Raw genomic sequence first — 24249 nt, 5'->3', positions numbered from 1 at the left:
TATAGTTTTATAGCCTTCTACTGTCATGACATATCATATTATTTTTGATATGTCAGTTGTAAGCAGAGGGTATATGTATGTATGTATGTGTGTGTGTTATGTGTATGTATGTCTTGCATCATACTCTGTTCTTTTGTTTTAATTAAACCTTATCATTGGATTTTATTTATTTATTTATTGGCTGCATTGGGACTTGGTTGCTATGTGTGGGCTTTCTCTAATTATGGTGAGTGGAGGCTACTCTCTCACTGCAGTGTGCAGGCTTCACATTGCGGTAGCTTCTCTTGTTGTGGAGCACAGGCTCTAGGCACAGGGCTTCAGTAGTTGCAGCTCATGGGCTCTAGAGTGTGGGCTCAGTAGCTGCAGGACACAAGGGCTTGTTTGCTCCGCAGCATGTGGAAACTTCCCAGACCAGGGATCAAACCCATGTCCCCTGCACTGGCAGGTAGATTCCTACCCACTGGACCTTCAGGGAAGTCCTTAACATTGGATTTTAACTGCAGTACTTAGTCTCTCTACATCTACCATAGTTATTTACATATTTTACTTGAAATATTTTATCTTAATCTTAGCTTTTAATTTGTTCCATATTTATGCAATACTTAATGTACATTTTTCTTCCCCTTTTTTGCCTTCCTTATGATAATTGTGCTTAAAATTCTGTTCTCCTACTTTGAACTGCTTTGTAATTTTATAGAAATACGATTTTAGTGTATGTGTTGGTCACCTTAGCCATGCTAAAAAATCCTCCAGTTCTTTAATGAGTCACGCACTTCAATCTCTGTGACCTCTGCCAAGAGTTAGCTCAGCTTTCCTGACTCATATTTACCTCTCCAGAATCAGTGACTTCCTTCTGGGAAAAAACATACTTTATAACTTATATCTTAAAATTTTAATATCTACAAGTTTTCTGGGTCTAATGTATGATTTTTTGTTTTGCTAACCCTTGACATGGTGGTTAAATCTCTTATGAATTTTGAGCTCATATATGGCTGATATTCATCTGTAGGAATCCTGCTTGAACTTGCATTCCTCCAGAGAAAAGTATGACTTGCTTCCATCAGCTGCCCTCAAATCTACCAACATGGGTCAAATGTAACTTTCTAGTTTAGAATCTACTAACCACTTATGTTGTATAAACTCAAAACCTAAATCTATGAGACCTAAAGTACAGTCATGCATCCTCACTACGAGAATTGTCATTTCATTGACCTTGAAGTTAGTTGAATGAAACATAACTTGTTTACCTAGAACTTAGCTAGAACAAAACAGATAACTCATTTTCTCTTTTTGCTTAAAAGGAGTGGCGTATTTGTTTTGTAGTAGACTACTCTTCCAATTAAGCTGAGGAAATTAAATATTATTGTATGTGGGGTTTGAGAGTTCGGAGGAATTCTAATCTACATTTCCATTGAGGATGTAGCCCTTCTGGAAAAAAAAAAAAAAAAAGACAGAAAACTAGCAGGCAAGCTTTAAAAATGAAAAGATAGTTCACTTTAAAAAAGCGATTAAGAGCGCCTATAATACAAAATAAATGAATTAACAAAAACTTGGTATAGTCACAATTTTTAAGAATTCATTTATGGTAAAAGCAAAATAATAAACATTTAACAGGAAATGGTTTTTAAATTTTCATTATATAATTGAAATCAAGTTAAAGACAATTATTAAATCATTTAAAACTGTAAGTGCAAAAAAAAAGAAAAAACTGGAGGGCGGTCCTAAGATGGTGGAGGAATAGGACAGGGAGACCACTTTCTCCCCCACAAATTCATCAAAAGAACATTTGAAAGCTGAGTAAATTTCATAAGAAAACTTCTGAATGCTGGCAGAAGACATCAGGCACCCAGAAAAGCAGCCCATTGTCTTCGAAAGGAGGTAGGAAAAAATACAAAAGATAAAAAGAGAGACAAAAGAGGTAGGGATGGAGCTCCATCCCAGGAAGGGAGTCTTGAAAAAGAGAGAAGTTTCCAAATACCAGGAAACACTCTCACTGCCAAGTCTGTGGCGAGCCTTGGAACCACAGAGGGCAACATAACCAGGAGGAAAAATAAATAAATAATTAAAACCCACAGACTACGCGCCCAACGGTAACTCCCAGCGGGGAAGCAGCACAGACGCCTGCATCCGCCATTAGCAAGCGGGGGCTGGGCGGGGAGGTGCGGGCTGCTCTGCTTAGAGTAAGGACTGGGCCTGAATGCTCCAAGGGCAATCTGAGGGAACTAACTTGGGCTAGCAAACTAGGCTGTGGGATAGCTACCACGTGAAAAGCCGTTACCTAAGACACCTTAAGGCCCGCTCACAGAACAAAGGACTGAGCACAGCTAGCCAGCTGCAGGCTGACCCATCCCCCTCCAGTGACAGGCAGGCCAGGGCAGCCAGAACCAGAAAGGGGCAATCCCGACCCCAGAAAGGCATTATCTACCAAACTGCAAGCAGGCTTCTTGTACTGGATGCTTGGGGTTGGTGCACTGGGACGACCCAGAGGGATGGTACAGGGAGGGAGGAGGGAGGGGGGTCCAGGATGGGGAACACGTGTATACCTGTGGCGGATTCGTGTTGATGTATGGCAAAACCAATACAATATTGTAAAGTGATTAACCTCCAATTAAAATAAATAAATTTATATTTTAAAAAATTAAAAAAAAAAAAAAAGACTTCTCAAGATTCTGGACGGTCAACATCCGCCTGAGAAGGTGCACCGGTTGTACACCCAGAAAACCGAGCGGCAGGGACAGGGGAGGCGATAAGTTGCAGAGACCACGCTCGCCAAACACCTGGTCACCTGAGCTGCTCGGACCTGGGAAGGGCACAAAATGCAGGCCCAAGCAAGTCTGCACCTTTGAGGACTACCCGAATGCCTGAACCTGAGCGGCTTAGACCTGGGAACTGCATACAACCCAGGGCCAGCCTCAGACAGTTCCCAGTAGAGCAACCTAGAGCCTAAGCAGTGTAGACAGGGAAAGCACACACGCTGTGAGCGGGGGCAAACCCAATGTGGCTGAGATACTGCGAGCACACACCAGTGTTATTTGTTTGCAGCATCCCTCCCTCCCCACAGCGCGACTGAACAGGTGAGCCTAAAAAGGTGTTCACCACTGCCCCCTTGTGTCAAGGTGGAAATTAGACACTGAAGAGACCTGCAAACAGAAGGAGCGAAAACAGAGGGAACCTCCTTGGAAGCGACAGGTGCAATAGATTAAAACCCTGTAATTAGTACTGACCACATAGGAAGAGGCCTATAGATCTTGAGAAATATAAGCTGGATCAAGGAACTATCTGAAAATGAACAGACCCCCACACTGCCCACAACAACACCAGAGAAAGTCCTAGATATATTTTTACTACTTTTACTATCATTCTTTAATTTTTTTTATTTTTAGGTCTTCTATTACTCCTCTAATTTTCATTTTTATAACCTATTATTACTTTGAAAAAAAAGAGACTCTATTTTTTAAAGCAAACTTCAGATATATATATTATAATTTTTGTGACTTTTTTTTCCTTTAATATTGAATTTTTGAAAACCCAACCTCTACTCTAGACTTTTAATCCTTGCTTTTTGGTATTTGTTATCAATTTGTACCTTTAAGAACCCAATTTTCAGTACCCATTTTTACTTGGGAGCGAGATTACTGGCTTGACTGCTCTATCCTCCTTTGGACTCTCCTTTTTCTCCACCAGGTTGCCTCTATCTCCTCCCTCACCCTTCTCTACCCAACTCTGTGAATCTCTTTCTGTGTTCCGGACGGTGGAGAACACTTAGGGAACTGATTACTGGCTGGATCTGTCTCTCTCCTTTTGATTCCCCGCTTTATCCTCCTAGCCACCTCTGTCTCCTTCCTCCCTCTTCTCTTGTGTAACTCCGTGAACATCTCTGAGCAGTCCAGACTGTGGAGCACACATAAGGAAGTGATTACTGGCTAGCTTGCTCTCTTCTCTATTGATTCCACCTCATCTCATCCTGGTCACCTCTATCTCCCTCCTCCCTATTCTCGTCTCCATGTAACTCTATGAACCTCTCTGGGTATCCCTCACTGTGGAGAAACTTTTCATCTTTAACCTAGATGTTTTATCAATGGTGCGGTATAGATGGAGAAGTCTTGAGGCTACTGTAAAAATAAGACTGAAAACCAGAAGCAGGAGGCTTAAGTCCAAATCCTGAGAACACCAGAGAACTCCTGACTCCAGGGAACATTAATCAATAGGAGCTCATCAAACGCCTCCATACCTACACTGAAACCAAGTACCACCCAAGGGCCAACAAGTTCCAGAGTAAGACATACCCTGAAAATTCTCCAGCAACACAGGAACATAGCCCTGAGGTTCAATATACAGGCTGCCCAAAGTCACTCCAAACCCATTGACATCTCATAACTCATTACTGGACACTTCACTGCACTCCAGAGAGAAGAAATCCAGCTCCACCCACCAGAACACCGACACAGGCTTCCCTAACCAGGAAACCTTGACAAGCCACCTGTACAACCCCCCCACAGCAGCGAGGAAACTCTACAATAAAGAGAACTCCACAAACTGCCAGAATACAGAAAGGCCACCCCAAACACAGCAATATAAACAAGATGAAGAGACAGAGGAATACCCAGAAGGTAAAAGAACAGGATAAATGCCCACCAAACCAAACAAAAGAGGAAGAGATAGGGCATCTACCTGATAAAGAATTTCAAATGATGATAGTGAAAATAATCTAAAATCTTTAAAACAAAATGGAATCACAGATAAATAGCATGGAGACAAGGATTGAGAAGATGCAAGAAAGGTCTAACAAAGACCTAGAAGAAATAAAAAAGAGTCAATATATAATGAATAATGCAATAAATGAGATCAAAAACACTCTGGAGGCAACAAATAGTAGAATAACGGAGGCAGAAGATAGGATTAGTGAGGTAGAAGATAGAATGGTAGAAATAAATGAATCAGAGAGGAAAAAAGAAAAACTAATTAAAAGAAATGAGGACAATCTCAGAGACCTCTGGGACAATGTCAAACGCCCCAATATTCAAATCACAGGAGTCCCAGAAGAAGAAGACAAAAAGAAAGACCATGAGAAAATACTTGAGGAGATAATAGTTGAAAACTTCCCTAAAATGGGGAAGGAAATAATCACCCAAGTCCAAGAAACCCAGAGAGTCTCAAACAGGATAAACCCAAGGCAAAACACCCCAAGACACATATTAATCAAATTAACAAAGATCAAACACAAAGAACAAATATTAAAAGCAGCAAGGGAAAAACAACAAATACACAAGGGGATTCCCATAAGGATAACAGCTGCTCTTTCAATAGAAACTCTTCAAGCCAGGAGGGAATGGCAGGACATACTTAAAGTGGTGAAAGAAAATAACCTACAGCCCAAATTACTGTACCCAGCAAGGATCTCATTCAGATATGAAGGAGTAATCGAAAGCTTTACAGACAACCAAAAGCTGAGACAATTCAGCACCACCAAACCAGCTCTTCAACAAATGCTAAAGATCTTCTCTAGACAGGAAACACAAAAAGGGAGTATAAACTCGAACCCAAAACAATAAAGTAAATGACAACGGGATCATACTTATCAATAATAACCTTAAACGTAAATGGGTTGAATGCCCTAACCAAAAGACAAAGACTGGCTGAATGGATACAAAAACAAGACCCCTATATATGCTGTCTACAAGAGACCCAGCCCAAAACAAGGGACACAAACAGACTGAAAGTGAAGAGCTGGAAAAAGATATTCCACACAAATAGAGACCAAAAGAAAGCAGGAATAGCAATACTCATATCAGACAAAATAGACTTTAAAACAAAGGCTGTGAAAAGAGACAAAGAAGGACACTACATAATGATCAAAGGATCAATCCAAGAAGATGATATAACAATGATAAATATATATGCACCCAACATGGGAGCACCACAGTATGTAAGACAAATGCTAACAAGTATGAAAGGAGAAATTAACAATAACACAATAATAGTGGGAGACTTTAATATCCCACTCACACCTATGGATAGATCAACTAAACAGAAATTTAACAAGGAATTTAAATGATACAAACTTTAAATGATACAATAGACCAGTTAGACCTAATTGATATATAGGACATTTCACCCCAAAACAATGCATTTCACCTTTTTCTCAAGCACACACGGAACCTTCTCCAGGATAGATCACATCCTGGGCCATAAAGCTAGCCTTGGTAAATTCAAAAAAACTGAAATGATTCCAAGCATCTTTTCTGACCACAATGCAGTAAGATTAGATCTCAATTACAGGAGAAAAACTATTAAAAATTCCAACATATAGAGGCTGAACAACACGCTGCTGAATAACCAACAAATCGCAGAAGAAATCAAAATATGCATAGAAACGAATGAAAATGAAAATACAACAACCCAAAACCTGTGGGACACTGTAAAAGCAGTGCTAAGGGGAAGGTTCATAGCAATAGAGGCATACATCAAGAAACAAGAAAAAAAGTCAAATAAATAACCTAACTCTATACCTAAAGCAACTAGAAAAGGAAGAAATGAAGAACCCCAGGGTTAGTAGAAGGAAAGAAATCTTTAAAATTAAGGCAGAAATAAATGCAAAAGAAACAAAAGAGACCATAGCAAAAATCAACAAAGCCAAAAGCTGGTTTTTTGAAAGGATAAATAAAATTGACAAACCATTAGCCAGACTCATCAAGAAACAAAGGAAGAGAAATCAAATCAATAAAATTAGAAATGAAAATGGAGAGATCACAACAGACAACACAGAAATACAAAGGATCATAAGAGACTACTATCAGCAACTATATGCCAATAAAATGGACAACGTGGAAGATATGGACAAATTCTTAGAAAAGTACAACTTTCCAAAACTGAACCAGGAAGCAATAGAAAATCTTAACAGACCCATCACAAGCACAGAAATTGAAACTGTAATCAGAAATCTTCCAGCAAACAAAAGCCCAGGTCCAGACGGCTTCACAGCTGAATTCTACCAAAAATTTAGAGAAGAGCTGACACCTATCCTCCTCAAACTCTTCCAGAAAATTGCAGAGGAAGGTAAACTTCCAAACTCATTCTATTAGGCTACCATCACCCTAATACCAAAACCTGACAAAAATGCCACAAAAAAAGAAAACTACAGGCCACTGATGTTCATCATCACTGATGAACATAGATGCAAAAATCCTTAACAAAATTCTAGCAATCTGAATCCAACAACACATTAAAAAGATCATACACCATGACCAAGTGGGCTTTATCCCAGGGATGCAAAGATTCTTCAATATTCGCAAATCAATCAATGTAATACACCATATTAACAAATTGAAAAATAAAAGCCACATGATTATCTCAATAGATGCAGAGAAGGCCTTTGACAAAATTCAACATCCATTTATGATAAAAACTCTCCAGAAAGCAGGAATAGAAGGAACATACCTCAACATAATAAAAGCTATATATGACAAACCCACAGCAAACATTATCCTAGATTGTGAAAAATTGAAAGCATTTCCCCTAAAGTCAGGAACAAGACAAGGGTGCCCACTTTCACCACTACTATTCAACATAGTTTTGGAAGTTTTGGACACAACAATCAGTGCATAAAAAGAAATAAAAGGAATCCAAATTGGAAACGAAGAAGTAAAACTCTGTTTGCAGATGACATGATCCTCTACATAGAAAACCCTAAAGACTCCACCAGGAAATTACTAGAGCTAATCAATGAATATAGTAAAGTTGCAGGATATAAAATCAACACAAGGAAATCCCTTGCATTCCTATACACTAATAATGAGAAAATACAGAAATTAAGGAAACAATTCCATTCACCATTGCAACCTAAAGAAACTAAACCTATACATAGAAAACTATAAAACACTGGTGAAAGAAATCAAAGAGGACACTAATAGATGGAGAAATATACCATGTTCATGGATTGGAAGAATCAATATAGTGAAAATGAGTATACTACCAAAAGCAATCTATAGATTCAATGCAATTCCTATCAAGCTACCAACGGTATTATTCACAGGACTAGAACAAATAATTTCACAATTTGTATGGAAATACAAAAAACGTCGAATAGCCAAAGCTATCTTGAGAAAGAAGAATGGAACTGGAGGAATCAACCTGCCTGACTTCAGGCTCTACTACAAAGCCACAGTCATCAAGACAGTATGGTACTGGCACAAAGACAGAAATATAGATCAAGGAACAAAATAGAAAGCCCAGAGATTAACCCACACACCTATGGACACCTTATCTTTGACAAAGGAGGCAAGAATATACAATGGATTAAAGACAATCTCTTTAACAAGTGGTGCTGGGAAAACTGGTCAACCACTTGTAAAAGAGTGAAACTAGAACACTTTCTAACACCATACACAAAAATAAACTCAAAATGGATTAAAGATCTAAACGTAAGACCAGAAGCTATAAAACTCCTAGAGAGGAACATAGGCAAAACACTCTCCAACATAAATCACAGCAGGATCCTCTATGACCCACCTCCCAGAATATTGGAAATAAAAGCAAAAATAAACAAATGGAACCTAATTAAAAGCTTCTGCACAACAAAGGAAACTGTAAGCAAGGTGAAAAGACAGCCTTCAGAATGGGAGAAAATAATAGCAAATGAAGCAACTGACAAACAACTAATCTCAAAAATATACAAGCAACTCCTACAGCTCAACTCCAGAAAAATAAATGACCCAATCAAAAAATGGGCCAAAGAACTAAACAGACATTTCTCCAAAGGCATACAGATGGCTAACAAACACATGAAAAGATGCTCAACATCACTCATTATCAGAGAAATGCAAATCAAAACCACTATGAGGTATCATTTCACACCAGTCAGAATGGCTGTGATCCAAAAGTCTACAAGCAATAAATACTGGAGAGGGTGTGGAGAAAAGAGAACCCTCTTACACTGTTGGTGGGAATGCAAACTAGTACAGCCACTACAGAGAATAGTTTGTAGATTCCTTAAAAAACTGGAAATAGAACTGCCCTATGATCCAGCAATCCCACTGCTGGGCATACAAACTAAGGAAACCAGAATTGAAAGAGACATGTGTACCCCAATGTTCATTGCAGCACTGTTTATAATAGCCAGGACATGGAAGTAACCTAGATGTCCATCAGCAGATGAATGGATAAGAAAGCTGTGGTAAAATACACAATGGAGTATTACTCAGCCATTAAAAAGAATACATTTGAATCAGTTCTAATGAGGTGGATGAAACTGGAGCCTATTATACAGAGTGAAGTAAGCCAGAAAGAAAAACACCAATACAGTATACTAACACATATATATGGAATTTAGAAAGATGGTAGTGATAACCCTGTATCCAAGACAGCAAAAGAGACACAGATGTATAGAACAGTCTTTTGGACTCTGTGGGAGAGGGAGACAGTGGGATGATTTGGGAGAATGGCATCAAAACATGTATAATGTCATATGTGAAACGAATTGGCAGTCCAGGTTCGATACATGATACAGGATGCTCGGGGCTGGTGCACTGGGATGACCCAGAGGGATGGTATGTGGAGGGAGGTGGGAGGGGGGTTCAGGATGGGGAACACGTGTACACCCATGGTGGATTCATGTTGATGTATGGCAAAACCAATACATTGTAAAGTAATTAGCCTCCAATTAAAATTAATAAATTTATATTAAAAAAAAAACTTACCAGATTTTTATCCACAACAATATACATATCAATGTATCGAGGGAATAATTTGGTATGGCCAGATCTCTGAAAAACATATAACATGAGTCCTGAGAAATTTCCAAAAGTGTATGTTCTATTGAAATTATGTTCAGATAAACTGAGAGGCATGTTGCTACTGATTATATATTAAGGTGATTTTCAAATACAAATTTTAGGTACTATTCAGAAAATTCCAGTCCAAAATATGCCTATGGTTAATAAGAATTTTCAGTGAGAGTCAGTGCTGTATATAATACCCAGGCATAATTTGATTTTTACAATAGCTGATATTAGAAATATTAAGTTTATAACATAAAGTTTTCCTTTCCTTGTGTGCTCATTCAGTGTTGTCCAACTCTTTGTGACCTCATGGACTGTAGCTTGTCAGGCTTCTCTGTCCATAGGATTATCCAGAGAGGAATACTGTAGTGGTTTGCCATTTCCTTCTCCAGGGGATCTTCCCAACCCATGGATCAAACCCATGTCTCCTTTGTCTCCTGCATTGGCAGGCAGATTCTTTACCACTGGGCCACCAGGGAAGCCTTCCTTTCCTTAGCCTTGTGATCATTTTTCATAGTAATCTTTCATGTGGGCAGATTTTTTTGCTATCAATTATTAGAAACTACTTTTGACAAACCATGGTTTAGAAAAATATTACTAAAGTTTACAATCACTGACTGTTCACTGGAGCCAGGAATGTTATTTATGGCAGCTTACAGGTCTTTGTGGAGGAAGAATTCATCATTTTGCTTTACACGTACCTTATGCAAGCCACTATTATTATCCATTTCTGAATTCTCATATAACAAAGACTCATTTAGAAATTCAGATCACATATTCACTCAAATTATCAGAATAATTCAGGAAAAGGAAGAATTTACATTAATTATCCAAATGTCCACATATGAAAATTAGCTTTTTGGTTTATATAATCTTATATTCATATATCTGTTTCCAAAATCAATTACCTAAGTTTTTGCTAAACTTTCATCTAACAAGAAGCATAACAAAAAATTTCATTCTGAATCCATCTGAAAAGTCATGAAATGCCATCATGAAAAAGTAAGATAAACTTAAAATTTACAAGTCACCAAATTTTGCTCTGAAAGTATTTTTCATTTTATAAAATTACACAGAATACATTATAATAAGGAGTCCACACTTACTTCTGAACTTTTTCTGACTTTATACTGTGATCTCTCATAGCTGTAAGTGTCATTTTCCAGTAACAGAGGGATAGCACTTATATCATTTTTTTCTTCATAAATCATGTGCATGAATCCTGACACTGACTCAACTGGTTCAAGTGCATATGAGATGTTTTTAAACTGCAGTGTTCCCCTGAATAGTAAAATAATCAAAACAAATCTGAAATTATCCTACTGGAACTGTAATTCTAATAAGAAATGTTGGCCAGAAAACAATTTTTTTTACATTTAAAGTCATCTTGGTTTTTCTATTTCTCTCTTTATTCTTTGAGGTATTGTTCTAGAACTGGACAGTAATAACACAGTATATGTCTGGCTTTTTATTACAAATATTCTAATAGAAATATTTTGATTATCTTAAAGAAACCAGTTTTAGTGGCATGCATCTGTCAACATAAAAAAATGCACAATGATAGAGCTGCAAGGCAAGTTTTATTTGGGAGCAAAACGAGGACTGCAGCCCGGGTGATATTACCTCAGATAGCTCTAACTGTTCTAAAGAGGTAGTGGGGAAGAAGAGTTTATATGTGATTTTTGTGAAGGTGGTGTACATGCGATCAAGCACGTATTTTTTGTAGAAAGTTTCTGCTAGTCTCGTGAAGCTTTTGCTAGTCACAGGAAATAGTCATTACCATGAAGGATTTTATTGCTTTTCTAGCTATGAGGAAATACAAAAATTGGGCTCATAAAATCAGCTCCTGAGAATATCTAACTACCTGAAGACCTGTTCTGCCAGTCTTCACAGAGCACAGAGTGCCGCATTTCTGCTCTCAACCCTGAATTCCACTCCTTCAAGGGATACAAATTCAGCAGGAGCATACAATTTAATGCTTGTTGAGGTAGATGGCAAGTGCCAATATGTAGGCACATCTGCACACATCTATGACACATCTATGTGCTTAAACAGGTTAAGACTTCTACCTAGGGTGTTGATGTTCTAACCAAGATTTTAGCCATACGCACTCTTCTCCTTAGTTTAGGTCCCTTGCTTCTCTTTGAAATCCCTGTATCTCCCCTGATACTTCATGTTCTAAATCATTTGTGTGGCTGAGTTAAAGGTACTATCTGCCTGAGAATGACTGAGCAGAGCCAAAGTATCAGTCAGACTCAGGCATTCCGCGTTGTCAATCACTCTAGAAAATTAAGATACCTGTAAAAACATAAAGCAGAGAAGGCAATGGCACCCCACTCCAGTACTCTTGCCTGGAAAATCCCATGGATGGAGGAGCCTGGTAGGCTGCAGTCCATGGGGTTGCTCAGAGTCGGACACGACTGAGCGACTTCACTTTCACTTTTCACTTTCATGCATTGGAGAAAGAAATGGCAACCCACTCCAGTGTTCTTGCCTGGAGAATCCCAGGGACGGGGGAGCCTGGTGGGCTGCCATCTATGGGGTCGCACAGAGTCGGACACGACTGAAGCAACTTAGCAGCAGCAGCAGCAGCAAAAACATAAAGAATTTGAGAAAACTAGTATAGAGAGACCCAATCAACACTACCTGTACTCAAGATTGCTCAAAGCCTCAAGCAGCATAGCCTGTTAGAATCAACGTGTAGACTCCCATCTGGAATGGATACTGCCAGGGTGACTAACTTTATTTTGTCAGTAATTCTGGCTCACTCCATAGGAAATTGAAATAATAAAGGTGAGTGGAGAACTAGAAAAAGTACTGGAGGATAAATATTACAGTTTAGCAAGATCTAATACTGGCAAAAGGAGTATCTCTAAATAGGTTACAACCTGAGTCCCGAACAAATGTTGAGTGATACAAGAGAATTTGGAAAACCTGCAACATATCCATGATAATTGCAATCCATCTGAGGAAAAAAAAAAAACACACACAGAAAAAAAATGGTTAACTTCTTTTTTAAATGGACATTCCAGATACCTCACTTGTATTTTTTACTTTCACTGCCTTAGGACTTTAATATGAATGGCCATGACCCAATGAGTTGTGCCAGGCAGAAATAAGAACTAGTCCAGGTTATTTAATTTCACTGAATGTGTGAAATAACATTCTAAAAATTTCATAATATTTATATTTTAAGGAAAATTCAGAATAAGAAATCTATAACAAAGAAACCTAAGTCTTACCTGAGCTGACAAAGGCTGATGATGTTGGATGTCATTTTTGTCATAAAAATAAACAACAGAAGCTGAAGATAAAAATGACCTAGGCAGAAATCACAAAAACATGGTCAAATTGTAAACAGAAAACATATAAAAATTATTCTTCTTAATACAAATTTTCTTTTTAAAGGAGGAATTTAAAGTAGTGCCAATTATCTTGGCATATCCTATTGCCCAGATACTGGTCATTTAAATAAGTTTGGGGCAGAAGGAGGTATTTTAACCACAGTGACATAATACAAAAATGCATGATAATGAACAACCCAAACTGCTAGAAATATCAAACAGTGAAATAAGACAGGTGTCAATTTTGAGCGTAGAACCTTCAAATCCTTGTCATTATTGCTCATTAATTCTAGATTTTAAACTTGAATCTCAAAATTAAAATGTAGGGTTAGGCCAAAATTTATAAGATTTTCTTAACATCATTAAAAAATTCACATTCACTAACCTTAACTGTGGTGTTGGAGAAGACTCTTGAGAGTCCCCTGGACTGCAAGGAGATCAAACCAGTCAATCCTAAAGGAAATCAGTCCTGAATATTCATTGGAAGGACTGATGCTGAAGCTGAAACTCCAATACTTTGGTCACCTGATGTGAAGAACTGACTCATTGGAAAAGACCCTGATGCTGGGAAAGACTGAAGGCAGGAGGAGAAGGGGACGACAGAGGATGATATGGTTGGATGGCATCACCAACTCAATGGACATGAGTTTGAGCAAGCTCCAGGAGTTGGTGATGGACAGGGAAGGCTGGCATGCTGCAGTCCATCGGGTCACAGAGTCGGACACGAGTGAGCAACTGAACTAAACCTTAACTGAATACCAAGTTCTTCTCAATAACCCTGGTCAGAATTTTCTTTCATTCTCCTAATTATACAAAAACTTGACATCATCATCTTCCTGTCAATCATCTCAGTAACTTCCATGTCACCTCACTGTCAGATCCCCTGTACCCATCCTCACTCCTTATCTTTGAGAATGATTGCTTCTTTTGTTCAAAGCAAATCCTCACATCTGTACTATGCATCTTATTCTGTGCCATGTATTGAAGATACATCACTTTATTAGTACTGTAATTTCAAGCTCTTCCTCTCTACAGTTTTTATCTTAATACTATTGAGAAGTTTACTGTCATTATTATCATTATTATCCTGAATAACTGTCTCTCAGCCCTGTGTCTTCCTCTCACTATTCCCTACGTATTTTCAATTCTCAATAGATTTTATCAAAAGAGTAGTCTACACATAGTTTCTTCACTTTGTCAATTGTTACTCACCCTTAACTGCTCTAGAAAAGATCCATAACCACCAGAATGTCAAATCCAAAAGACAATTTTAAAGTAATCATTGCACTGGACTTCTGGTATCATTTTTAAAACTGTGGCCACTTGGTCTATTCACTTAATTTACATCACACATCACTCATGCTTCTCTTCCTACCTCCTTGACTATTCTAGCTTGATCTCTTTTGGCAGAACCAAAAAGAGAAACACTGGTCTTTCCCAAGATTCCATCCTTAGCCACCTGTATATTTGTAAGCACTCTGTAAGTTCGCATTTTTTTTAATTACTGCTAAATCTATATTGCCAATCTCTCCTTAGAGATTCAAATTCCTATATTTGTATACCTAATGGAAAAAAAAAGCCACTTGAATATCTTACAAGCAATGCAAACCAAACTCACCCTTCAGATAAATATCTCCTTCATTAATACCCCTTGTTTTATTACACTAATCCACCAATTTTCTTAAGCAACAACTAAATTATCCAAAATTCCTGTTTCCCAATCATCCTACCAAATCTGTCCTCAAGATCTACTGAATTTTTCTTTCTAGTGCAATGATCATTCTTCAAGCTACTATCATCATGCACTTACACTATTATATAATTTATAATTAGACATTCCAATTCCATTTTTACCCCCTCAAAAACAGACTATGAGACTCAATGGGCCTATATAAGTACATGCTTAAAAATATTTATGGCTTCTAATATCCTTACCATGGCATTATAGATCTTCTACAATCTGGCTCCTGCCCACTTTTCCAAAATTTTTTACTTTTATCCTAAAAAAATGTCATTCAGTCATTCTCACACCGAATTTCTGCACACCACAAAGTCTATTCTGTATCAACCTGCAGATGATTTCCTCAAAACAGAATACCCCCCAATACTACCCCACTTCTTTTAGAACTAAAGTATCTTTCCTCAAGTCATCTCTTTGCAAAAAAGCCTTCCCTGATTTCCAAAGAATACTATCTACACATTTATCACAATGTTGCATTATAAAACAATTCTTCATTTATCTATTGATGTGTCTGAATACATCTTTATTACAAATTATTTAACTAAGACTACTTGTTTCATTGCTTTTTGTGTGCTTAGGACTTTACCCAAAAACTGACATACAATAGGTATCAAATTTATACACATATCTAATAAACAATTGAATTAAAATGATTCTATGGATAATTATTCTTTAATCAATACACCAAAAAATTAAAAATTTAAAAGATAAAATAATTACTTACTGCTTTGTGAGATGGACAAAATATGGATTTCCTCCTATTGTAATGACATAAGCCACCTGTACATAAGCATCCAAAAAAAATCAATAATAACACCTACAAAAATTATGCTGAATAATGTTTTTTCTAAGTTATCCTTTTGAGATTGACAAAATTAATAATAATACATAACTATTATATGTGCTTCCATTGCCATGTGGATATTCAAATCTTCAGAATTCTGAATTGAGAACTAGGTGGTAGCATTCCCACATGCCTGCTACTCACCATTACTCACACATCTGAGGAATAAGCTTGCGGATAATCATCTCTAGTCTAAGACACACACCACCAACTCACCATGCCCAAGGTAAATGCCAAGATGTCCACCTCACTTGAGAGAAACCATTTCTTGCTCACTCCCAGCCCTCCTAGAAAGTAAATTTTCCTGTTCATTGGAAGAGACACTTCTAAAAGATAAAACTACAAGAAATGTACTACATCTGTGGCAAGATAACACAATAATTACCACTGCACTTTGCTTCGGAGAAGGCAATGGCACCCCACTCCAGTACTCTTGCCTGGAAAATCCCATGGATGGAGGAGCCTGGTAGGCTGCAGTCCATGGCGTCACTGAGAGTCAGATACAACTGAGCGACTTCACTTTCACTTTTCACTTTCATGCATTGGAGAAGGAAATGGCAACCCACTCCAGTGTTCTTGCCTGGAGAATCCCAGGGACGGGGGAGCCTGGTGGGCTGCCGTCTGTGGGGTCGCACAGAGTCGGACACCACTGAAGTGACTTAGCAGTAGCTGCAGAACTTTGCTTATCGAATGCAAGCAATGAAATTCCTCTGGAAGAGAATGTAGGAGAGAACAGAGGAAGATCACACACATGTCTATGTATTAAATAAATATGATGAAAATAAAGGGGAAAAACAACAACAAAATTAAGATGCAATTAACAAGAAATATACAAAACTGACAGGAAGAAAAAATTCCAAAAAGACATCATCCAGAACTTCTACAAACTTTCATACACAAATCCAACTGTTTGGGTTCAATTGTTTTCTCCCTCCATCCAAATTTACATGTGAAACCTAACTTTAGAATGTGACCTTATTCAGAGACAAGGTCTTTACAGAGGTAATCAAGTTAAGGAGAGGCCATTAGTGTGGCCCTAATCCAATGTAAGTGGTATCCTTATAAAAAAAAAGGAAATTTGGACACATTTCACGACCCAGATAATCACGATGATGTGATCACTGACCTAGAGCCAGAGATCCTGGAATGTGAAGTCAAGAGGGCCTTAGAAAGCATCACTACGAAAAAAGCTAGTGGAGGTAATAGAATTCCAGTTGAGCTATTCCAAATCCTGAAAGATGATGCTGTGAAAGTGCTCCACTCAATAGGCCAGCAAATTTGGAAAACTCAGCAGTGCCCACAGGACTGGAAAGGGTCAGTTTTCATTCCAATCCCAAAGAAAGGCAATGCCAAAGAATGCTCAAACTACCGCACAATTGCACTCATCTCACACGCTAGTAAAGGAATGCTCAAAATTCTCCAAGCCAGGCTTCAGCAATATGTGAACTGTGAACTTCCTGATGTTCAAGCTGGTTTTAGAAAAGGCAGAGGAACCAGAGATCAAATTGCCAACATTCGCTGGATCATGGAAAAAGCAAGAGAGTTCCAGCAAAACATCTATTTCTGCTTTATTGACTATGCCAAAGCCTTTGACTGTGTGGATCACAATAAACTGTGGAAAATTCTGAAAGAGATGGGAATACCAGACCACCTGATCTGCCTCTTGAGAAATTAGTATGCAGGTCAGGAAGCGACAGTTAGAACTGGACATGGAACAACAGACTGGTTCCAAATAGGAAAAGGAGTTCGTCAAGGCTGTATATTATCACCCTGTTTATTAACTTATATGCAGAGTACATCATGAGAAACGCTGGACTGGAAGAAGCACAAGCTGGAATCAAGATTGCCAGGAGAACTATCAATAATCTCAGATATGCAGATGACACCACCCTTATGGCAGAAAGTGAAGAGGAACTCAAAAGCCTCTTGATGAAAGTGAAAGTGAAGAGTGAAAAAGTTGGCTTAAAGCTCAACATTCAGAAAACGAAGATCATGGCATCCCGTCCCATCACTTCATGGGAAATAGATGGGGAAACAGTGGAAACAGTGTCAGACTTTATTTTTCTGGGCTCCAAAATCACTACAGATGGTGACTGCAGCCATGAAATTAAAAGACATTTACTCCTTGGAAGGAAAGTTATGACCAACCTAGAGAGCATATTCAAAAGCAGAGACATTACTTTGCCAACAAAGGTCCATCTAGTTAAGGCTATGGTTTTTCCTGTGGTCATGTATAGATGTGAGAGTTGGACTGTGAAGAAGGCTGAGTGCCAAAGAATTGATGCTTTTGAACTGTGGTGTTGGAGAAGACTCTTGAGAGTCCCTTGGACTGCAAGGAGATCCAACCAGTTCATTCTGAAGGAGATCAGCCCTGGGATTTCTTTGGAAGGAATGATGCTAAAACTGAAACTCCAGTACTTTGGCCACCTCATGCAAAGAGTTGACTCATTGGAAAAGACTCTGATGCTGGGAGGGATTGGGGGCAAGAGGAGAAGGGGACGACAGAGGATGAGATGGCTGGATGGCATCACTGACTCGACGAATGTGAGTCTGGGTGAACTCCGGGAGTTGGTGATGGACAAGGAGGCCTGGCGTGCTGGGATTCGTGGGGTTGCAAAGAGTTGGACACGACTGAGCGACTGATCTGATCTGATCTGACACAATGGGAGAATCTGCAGTCTCTATAAGCTAATGGCAGAGGCTGGGAACAGATCTGTCCCTCATAGTACTCAAAAAGAACCAATGCTGCCAACATCTTGATCTTGGACTTTTAGCCTCCAAAACTATGAGACAATAAGTTTCTGTCACTTAAGACACATTGTTTGTGTTTCTTTGTTATAGGGGCCTTAGCAAACAAATACACCAACTTTCCCTTTAAAAAAAAATGATAAAAAATGCTAAAGAACAGGATCAAATTTAAAATAAATAAACAAATAATAGGGAATAACAACAAGCCCACAAGTAATACCTATTAAATAACTTTGATTAAAATTAGAACATGGAGAATTTCAATAAAAGTGTATAATCTGTAATAAAGAAACAAATTAAAATTGTACAGCAGAAAAAAACCAGTATCTGTTATTAAAAGTTCAGTGAAAGGGTATAAAAGAAGATTAGACTTAGCAGGGGTTAAAATTGGTGACAGGAATACAGGTCAGTAGAAAATATCCATGTTGAAACACAGAGAAAAATGCAAAGAAGAAAACAAGAGAAATGTGACCGATTAAAAATGTCTAGCACTCATGTATTCCCCTCATGGCTCAGACTGTAAAGCGTCTGCCTACAATGAGGGAGACCTGGGTTCGATCCTTGGGTCAGGAAGACCCCCTGGAGAAGAAAATGGCAACCTACTCCAGTATTCTTGCCTGGAAAATCCCATGGATGGAGGAGCCTGGTAGGCTACAGTCCATAGGGTCGCAAAGAGTCGGACATGACTGAGCGACTTCAATTCACTTCACTTCACTCCAACACTCATGCAATTATAATCCAAAAAATAAGGAGAAAGGTAAGACTAAGAAATAACACTTGGAGAATTCACGGTTAACACTTTCAAAGCTTATGAAAGATAACAACTCACAGGGGCAAATTATTATATAATTCCAAAGCAGGATGAACATAAAGAAAGCAAACCTGGGCATGTCATACTCAAAAATTTAAAACAAAATAAAAAGAGAAAACACTCAAAATCAATAAGAGAAAAATGACACATTATGTTCAGAACAATTCTTAATAAATTATGTGACTAACAAAAGGCAATGGAATGACCTCTTCAAAGTATTGAAAGAAAAGTATGAGTACCAGTACTCACCTATATTAAAACTTGTAATAAAGCTACATTAATTAAGGCAGTGGAATATAGGACAATAGGGATAACAGTCCAACAGCCCAGATGATAAAGGGATCAAGGCAACAAGTTGATATAATAATTGTAAATATATATTCACCCAACACAGGAGTACCTAAATACATAAAGCAAATATTAACAAACAAAAAAGGAGGAATTGAGAGTAACACAACATAGGGTTTTTAACCCTTCACTGACATCAATGGACAGATAATAGAGACAGAAAATTAAAATTAATAAGGAAACACTGGCCTTAAATGACACACTATCAAATGAACTTGAGAGATTCTTACAGAAAATTCCATCCAAAAGAAGAATACACTCTTTTCAAGGGCACTAGAAGCATTTCCAGAATAGACCACATACTATGCCAAAAACAAGTCTCAGTAAATTTGAGAAAACTGAAATCAAATCACTCATTTTTTCAGACCACAGAGGTCTGAGACTAGAAATCAGAACAAGAAAAAAAAAACTGCAAAAAAACACTAGCATGTGGAGTCTGAACAATATGCTACTAAACAACTCATGTATTACAGCAGAAATTAAATAGCAAATCAAAAAATACCTGGATCAAATGAAAATGGAAACAAACTCATCCAAAATACATGAGATGTGGCAAAAGCAGTTCTAAGAGGGACATTTTTAGTAATACGTCTTATCTCAGGAAACAAGAAAAATCTCAAATAAATAATCTAACCTTACACCAAAAGAACTATATAAAAAGAAGAACAAACAACACCCAAAGTTAGTAGAAGGCAAGATATCAAAAAGATCAGAAGAGAAATAAATGACATAGAAATTTTAAAATAAATCAATAAAACTCAGAGCTAGTTATTTGAAAAGATAAATAAAAATCACAAAACTTTCAGTAAGACTCATCAAGAAAAACAAGAGCCAAAATAAAATCAGAAATAAAAAAGAAGTTCTAACAAACACCCCAGAACTACAAAAAATCATGAGAGTACTGAGAACAATTATACACCAGTAAATTGGACAATCCAGAAGAAATGGATAAATTACTAGAAATGTACAATCTCTCAAGACTAAATCTAACAAACACCTCAGAGCTAGAAAAAATCATAAGAGTACTGAGAACAATTATACACCAGTAAAATAGACAATTAAGAAGAAATGGATAAATTACTAGAAATGTACAATCTCTCAAGACTAAATCAATAAGAAATACAAAATATGAATAGACTGTAATGAACTGAATCATTAAGTTAAATAAACTCCAAACAAACAAAAGTCCAGGACCAGATGGCTTTATAGGTGAAGCCTACAAAACATTAAAAGAAGACTTAACACCTATCCTTCTCAAAGCACTCACAAATATTAAAGAGAAAGGAACACTCTCTATTTTATTCAATGAGGTATCAGCCTGATACCAAAACCAGACAAAGACACCACAAAAAAGAAAACTATAGAACAATATCACTGATGAACATAGGTGCAAAAATCCTCAACAAAATATTAGCAAAACAAATTAAACAATATATTTTAAAAATCCGTACACCAAGATCAAGTGGGATTTATTCCAAAGGTACAAGGATATTTCAATATCTGTAAGTCAAATATCATGATATATCATAATAACAAATTCAAGAGTTTAAAAATTGTGAAATGCAGAAAAAGCTTTTGATAAAACCCAACATCACTATGACACCTCAACATAATAAAGTCCATGTCTGACAAGCCCATAGCTAATATACTCAATCATGAAAATCTGAAAGTTTTTCCTCTAAGATCAGGAACAAAACAAGGATCCTCACTTTCATCACTTTTATTTGACATAGTATTGGAAGTCCTAGTGAAATTAATCAGACAAAAAATAAGTAAAAGGAAATAAAAATGGCAAAAGGACAACTGTCGCTGTTGCATGTAACATGGTATTATATATAGAATATGCTAAAGAGGCTACCAAAAAACTATTAGAAGTAATAAATGAATTCAGCAAAGTTGCAAGAAAAAAAAACTAATATACAGAAATCTGTTGCATTTCTATACACTGACAAACTATCAGAAATAAAAATTAAGAAAACCATCCAATTTACAACTGCATCAAAAAGAATAAAATACCGAGAAATAAATCTAACCAAGCTGGTAAAAAACCTCTACTCAGAAAACTATAAGACACTGATGAGAGAAACTGAAGATGATATAAACAGATGGAAAGAAACTGTGTACATAGATTATAGGAATTAATATTGTTAAAATGACCATATTACCCAAAGCAATCTACAGATTTAATGCAATCCCTTATCAAAATACCAATGGCATTTTTCACAGAACTAAAATAAATAATTCTAAAATGTTTATGGAACCACAAAAGACCTGAATAGCCAACAATCTTGAGAAAGAAAAACAAGACAGGTGATATCACACTCCCTGATTTCAAACTCTATGACACAACTATAGTAACCAAAACGGTATGTTAGTAGCACAAATAGAGACACAGAGATCAGAAAACGGAACAGCAAGTCTAGTACTAAACCCACATGTACATGGTCAAGTAATGTATGACAAAGAAGGAGGAACATACAATAGGAAAAAGACAGCCTCTTCAGTAAATTGTGGTGGGAAATGGACAACCACATGGAAAAGAATCGAACTGGACCTCTTTGTCACACCATATACAAAAATAAATTGAAAAATCAATTAAAGACTTAAATGTAAGACCTTAAGCTATAACACTCCCAGAAGAAAACAGAGGCAGTATGCTCACTGACAGTGGTCTTAGCAATATTTTTTAAAATATCTCCTCAGGAAACCAGGGGGGAACAAAATGAACGAATAGGACTATATCAAACTAAAAAGCTTTTCACAGTGCAGGAAACTACTACTAACAAAATGAAAAAGCCTACTGAACAGGAGAAAATATTCACAAAAAATATATATGATAAAGGACCAATATTCAAAGTAGACAAAGAAGTTATACAACTCAACATCTGAAAAGCAAACAACACATTTTAAAAATGGGCAGAATATATGAATAGATAGTTTTTCAAAGAAGACATACAGATGGCCAACAGGCACATGAAAAAATCCTCAACATTACTAATCATCAGGAAATGCTAATCAAAAACATGAGATATCACCTCACACTTATAAAAAAAGACAAGAGATAACCATGTGAGAGGATGTGGAGAAAAGAGAACCCTCATACAATGCTGGTTGGAATGTAAACTGGTGCAGCCACTATGTAAAGTACTATAGAGGGTCCTCAAAAACTTAAAGACAGAACTAGCATAGGGTCTAGAAATTTCACTTCTGAGTTTTTTCCTGAAGAAAACAACAACTCTAAGTCAAAAAGATACATGCACCCCATGTTCACTGCAATTATTTACAATAGCCAAGACATGGAAGCAATCTAAGTGCACATCAGTAGATGAATAGATGAAGATACGGTTTTATACACAAAATAGTATTACCCAAAAAGTGAAAATTTGCCATTTACAACATGAATGGACCTACAACACAGTACTAAGTGAAATGAGTCAGACAAAGTCAAGTACCACCTGACTTCTCTTATATGTGGAATATAAAAAACAAAACAAATGAACCAACTGACGCTAAAGCTGAAACTCCAGTACTTCGGCCACCTCATGCGAAGAGTTGATTCATTGGAAAAGACTCTGATGCTGGGAGGGATTGGGGGCAGGAGGAGAAGGGGACGGCAGAGGATGAGATGGCTGGATGGCATCACTGACTCGATGGACGTGAGTCTGAGTGAACTCCGGGAGTTGGTGATGGACAGGGAGGCCTGGCGTGCTGCGATTCATGGGGTCACAAAGAGTTGGACATGACTGAGTGACTGAACTGAACTGAACTGAAGCTGAGAGACCCACAGATACAGAGAACAAACAGGTAGCTGCCATAGGGAAGAGGGTGAGGGGGATGAATGAAATAGGTGAGGGAGATAAACAGATACAAACTTTCAGTTACAAAATAAGTGAGTTATAAGGATGAAATGTACAGTCCGGGGAATACCGTCAATAATATTGTAATGACTTTGTACAGTGATAGATGATAACTAGGTTTATCAAGGTGATCATTTTGTAATGTACAGAAATACTGAATTACTATGTTTTGCACCTGGAACTAACATAATGGTGCAGATAATTATTCTTCAATTTTTAAAATTAACTATAAAATTAAATCTTTATAGACAGAAACTGGGGGGGGGGGGAGGCGAGGCGGAAAAAAATTATCATTTGGCCAAAATCTCAAGTTGTGTAACTACCATTAGAGATAATTTTTACCACCATGTACAATCAGAAAATCAGCCAGTTAACAACAGCCACACTCAAATAACTAGCTTCTGAAAGTTTGCAAATCAATAACAACCCCAAGTTTCTAAAAGTCAGCCAATTAGTGACAGTGACAGCTTCTAGACAGGAGTCAGTAAGTGCTTCAATCCACTGAGGAGGATTCTGAAAGTGAGACCAACAAGTAGACTACCTCAACTAACAGCACCAACACAACTGAAAGCCTGTCTATACCTAAACACCCTCCCTTCTGAAAGCCCATGGGTCCCTGAACACTGCTGTTGCTGCTGCTAAGTCGCTTCAGTCGTGTCCGACTCTGTGCGACCCCATAGACGGCAGCCCACCAGGCTCCCCCGTCGCTGGGATTCTCCAGGCAAGAACACTGGAGTGGGTTGCCATTTCCTTCTCCAATGCATGAAAGTGAAAAGTGCA

General features: G+C 37.6%; 1 protein-coding gene across 1 annotated transcript in view; it reads right to left on the bottom strand.

Moving 5' to 3' along the window:
- LOC147343796 (disintegrin and metalloproteinase domain-containing protein 5-like) overlaps positions 1–24249 on the bottom strand; it is a 124738-nt gene that overhangs the window by 97947 nt on the left and 2542 nt on the right. Inside the window, 5 exon segments of the mRNA XM_086380423.1 lie at positions 9696–9761; positions 10883–11057; positions 12665–12741; positions 13019–13097; positions 15586–15641. Coding sequence (XP_086236549.1) covers positions 9696–9761; positions 10883–11057; positions 12665–12741; positions 13019–13097; positions 15586–15641 — 453 coding nt within the window.

This window comes from Bos grunniens, chromosome 27 (genome assembly GCF_055505025.1).
Source record: "Bos grunniens cultivar Pamir isolate PY7600 chromosome 27, Bosgru_T2T1.0, whole genome shotgun sequence".
NCBI lineage: Eukaryota > Metazoa > Chordata > Mammalia > Artiodactyla > Bovidae > Bos > Bos grunniens.
This window is presented reverse-complemented; position numbering and strand designations above follow the sequence as displayed.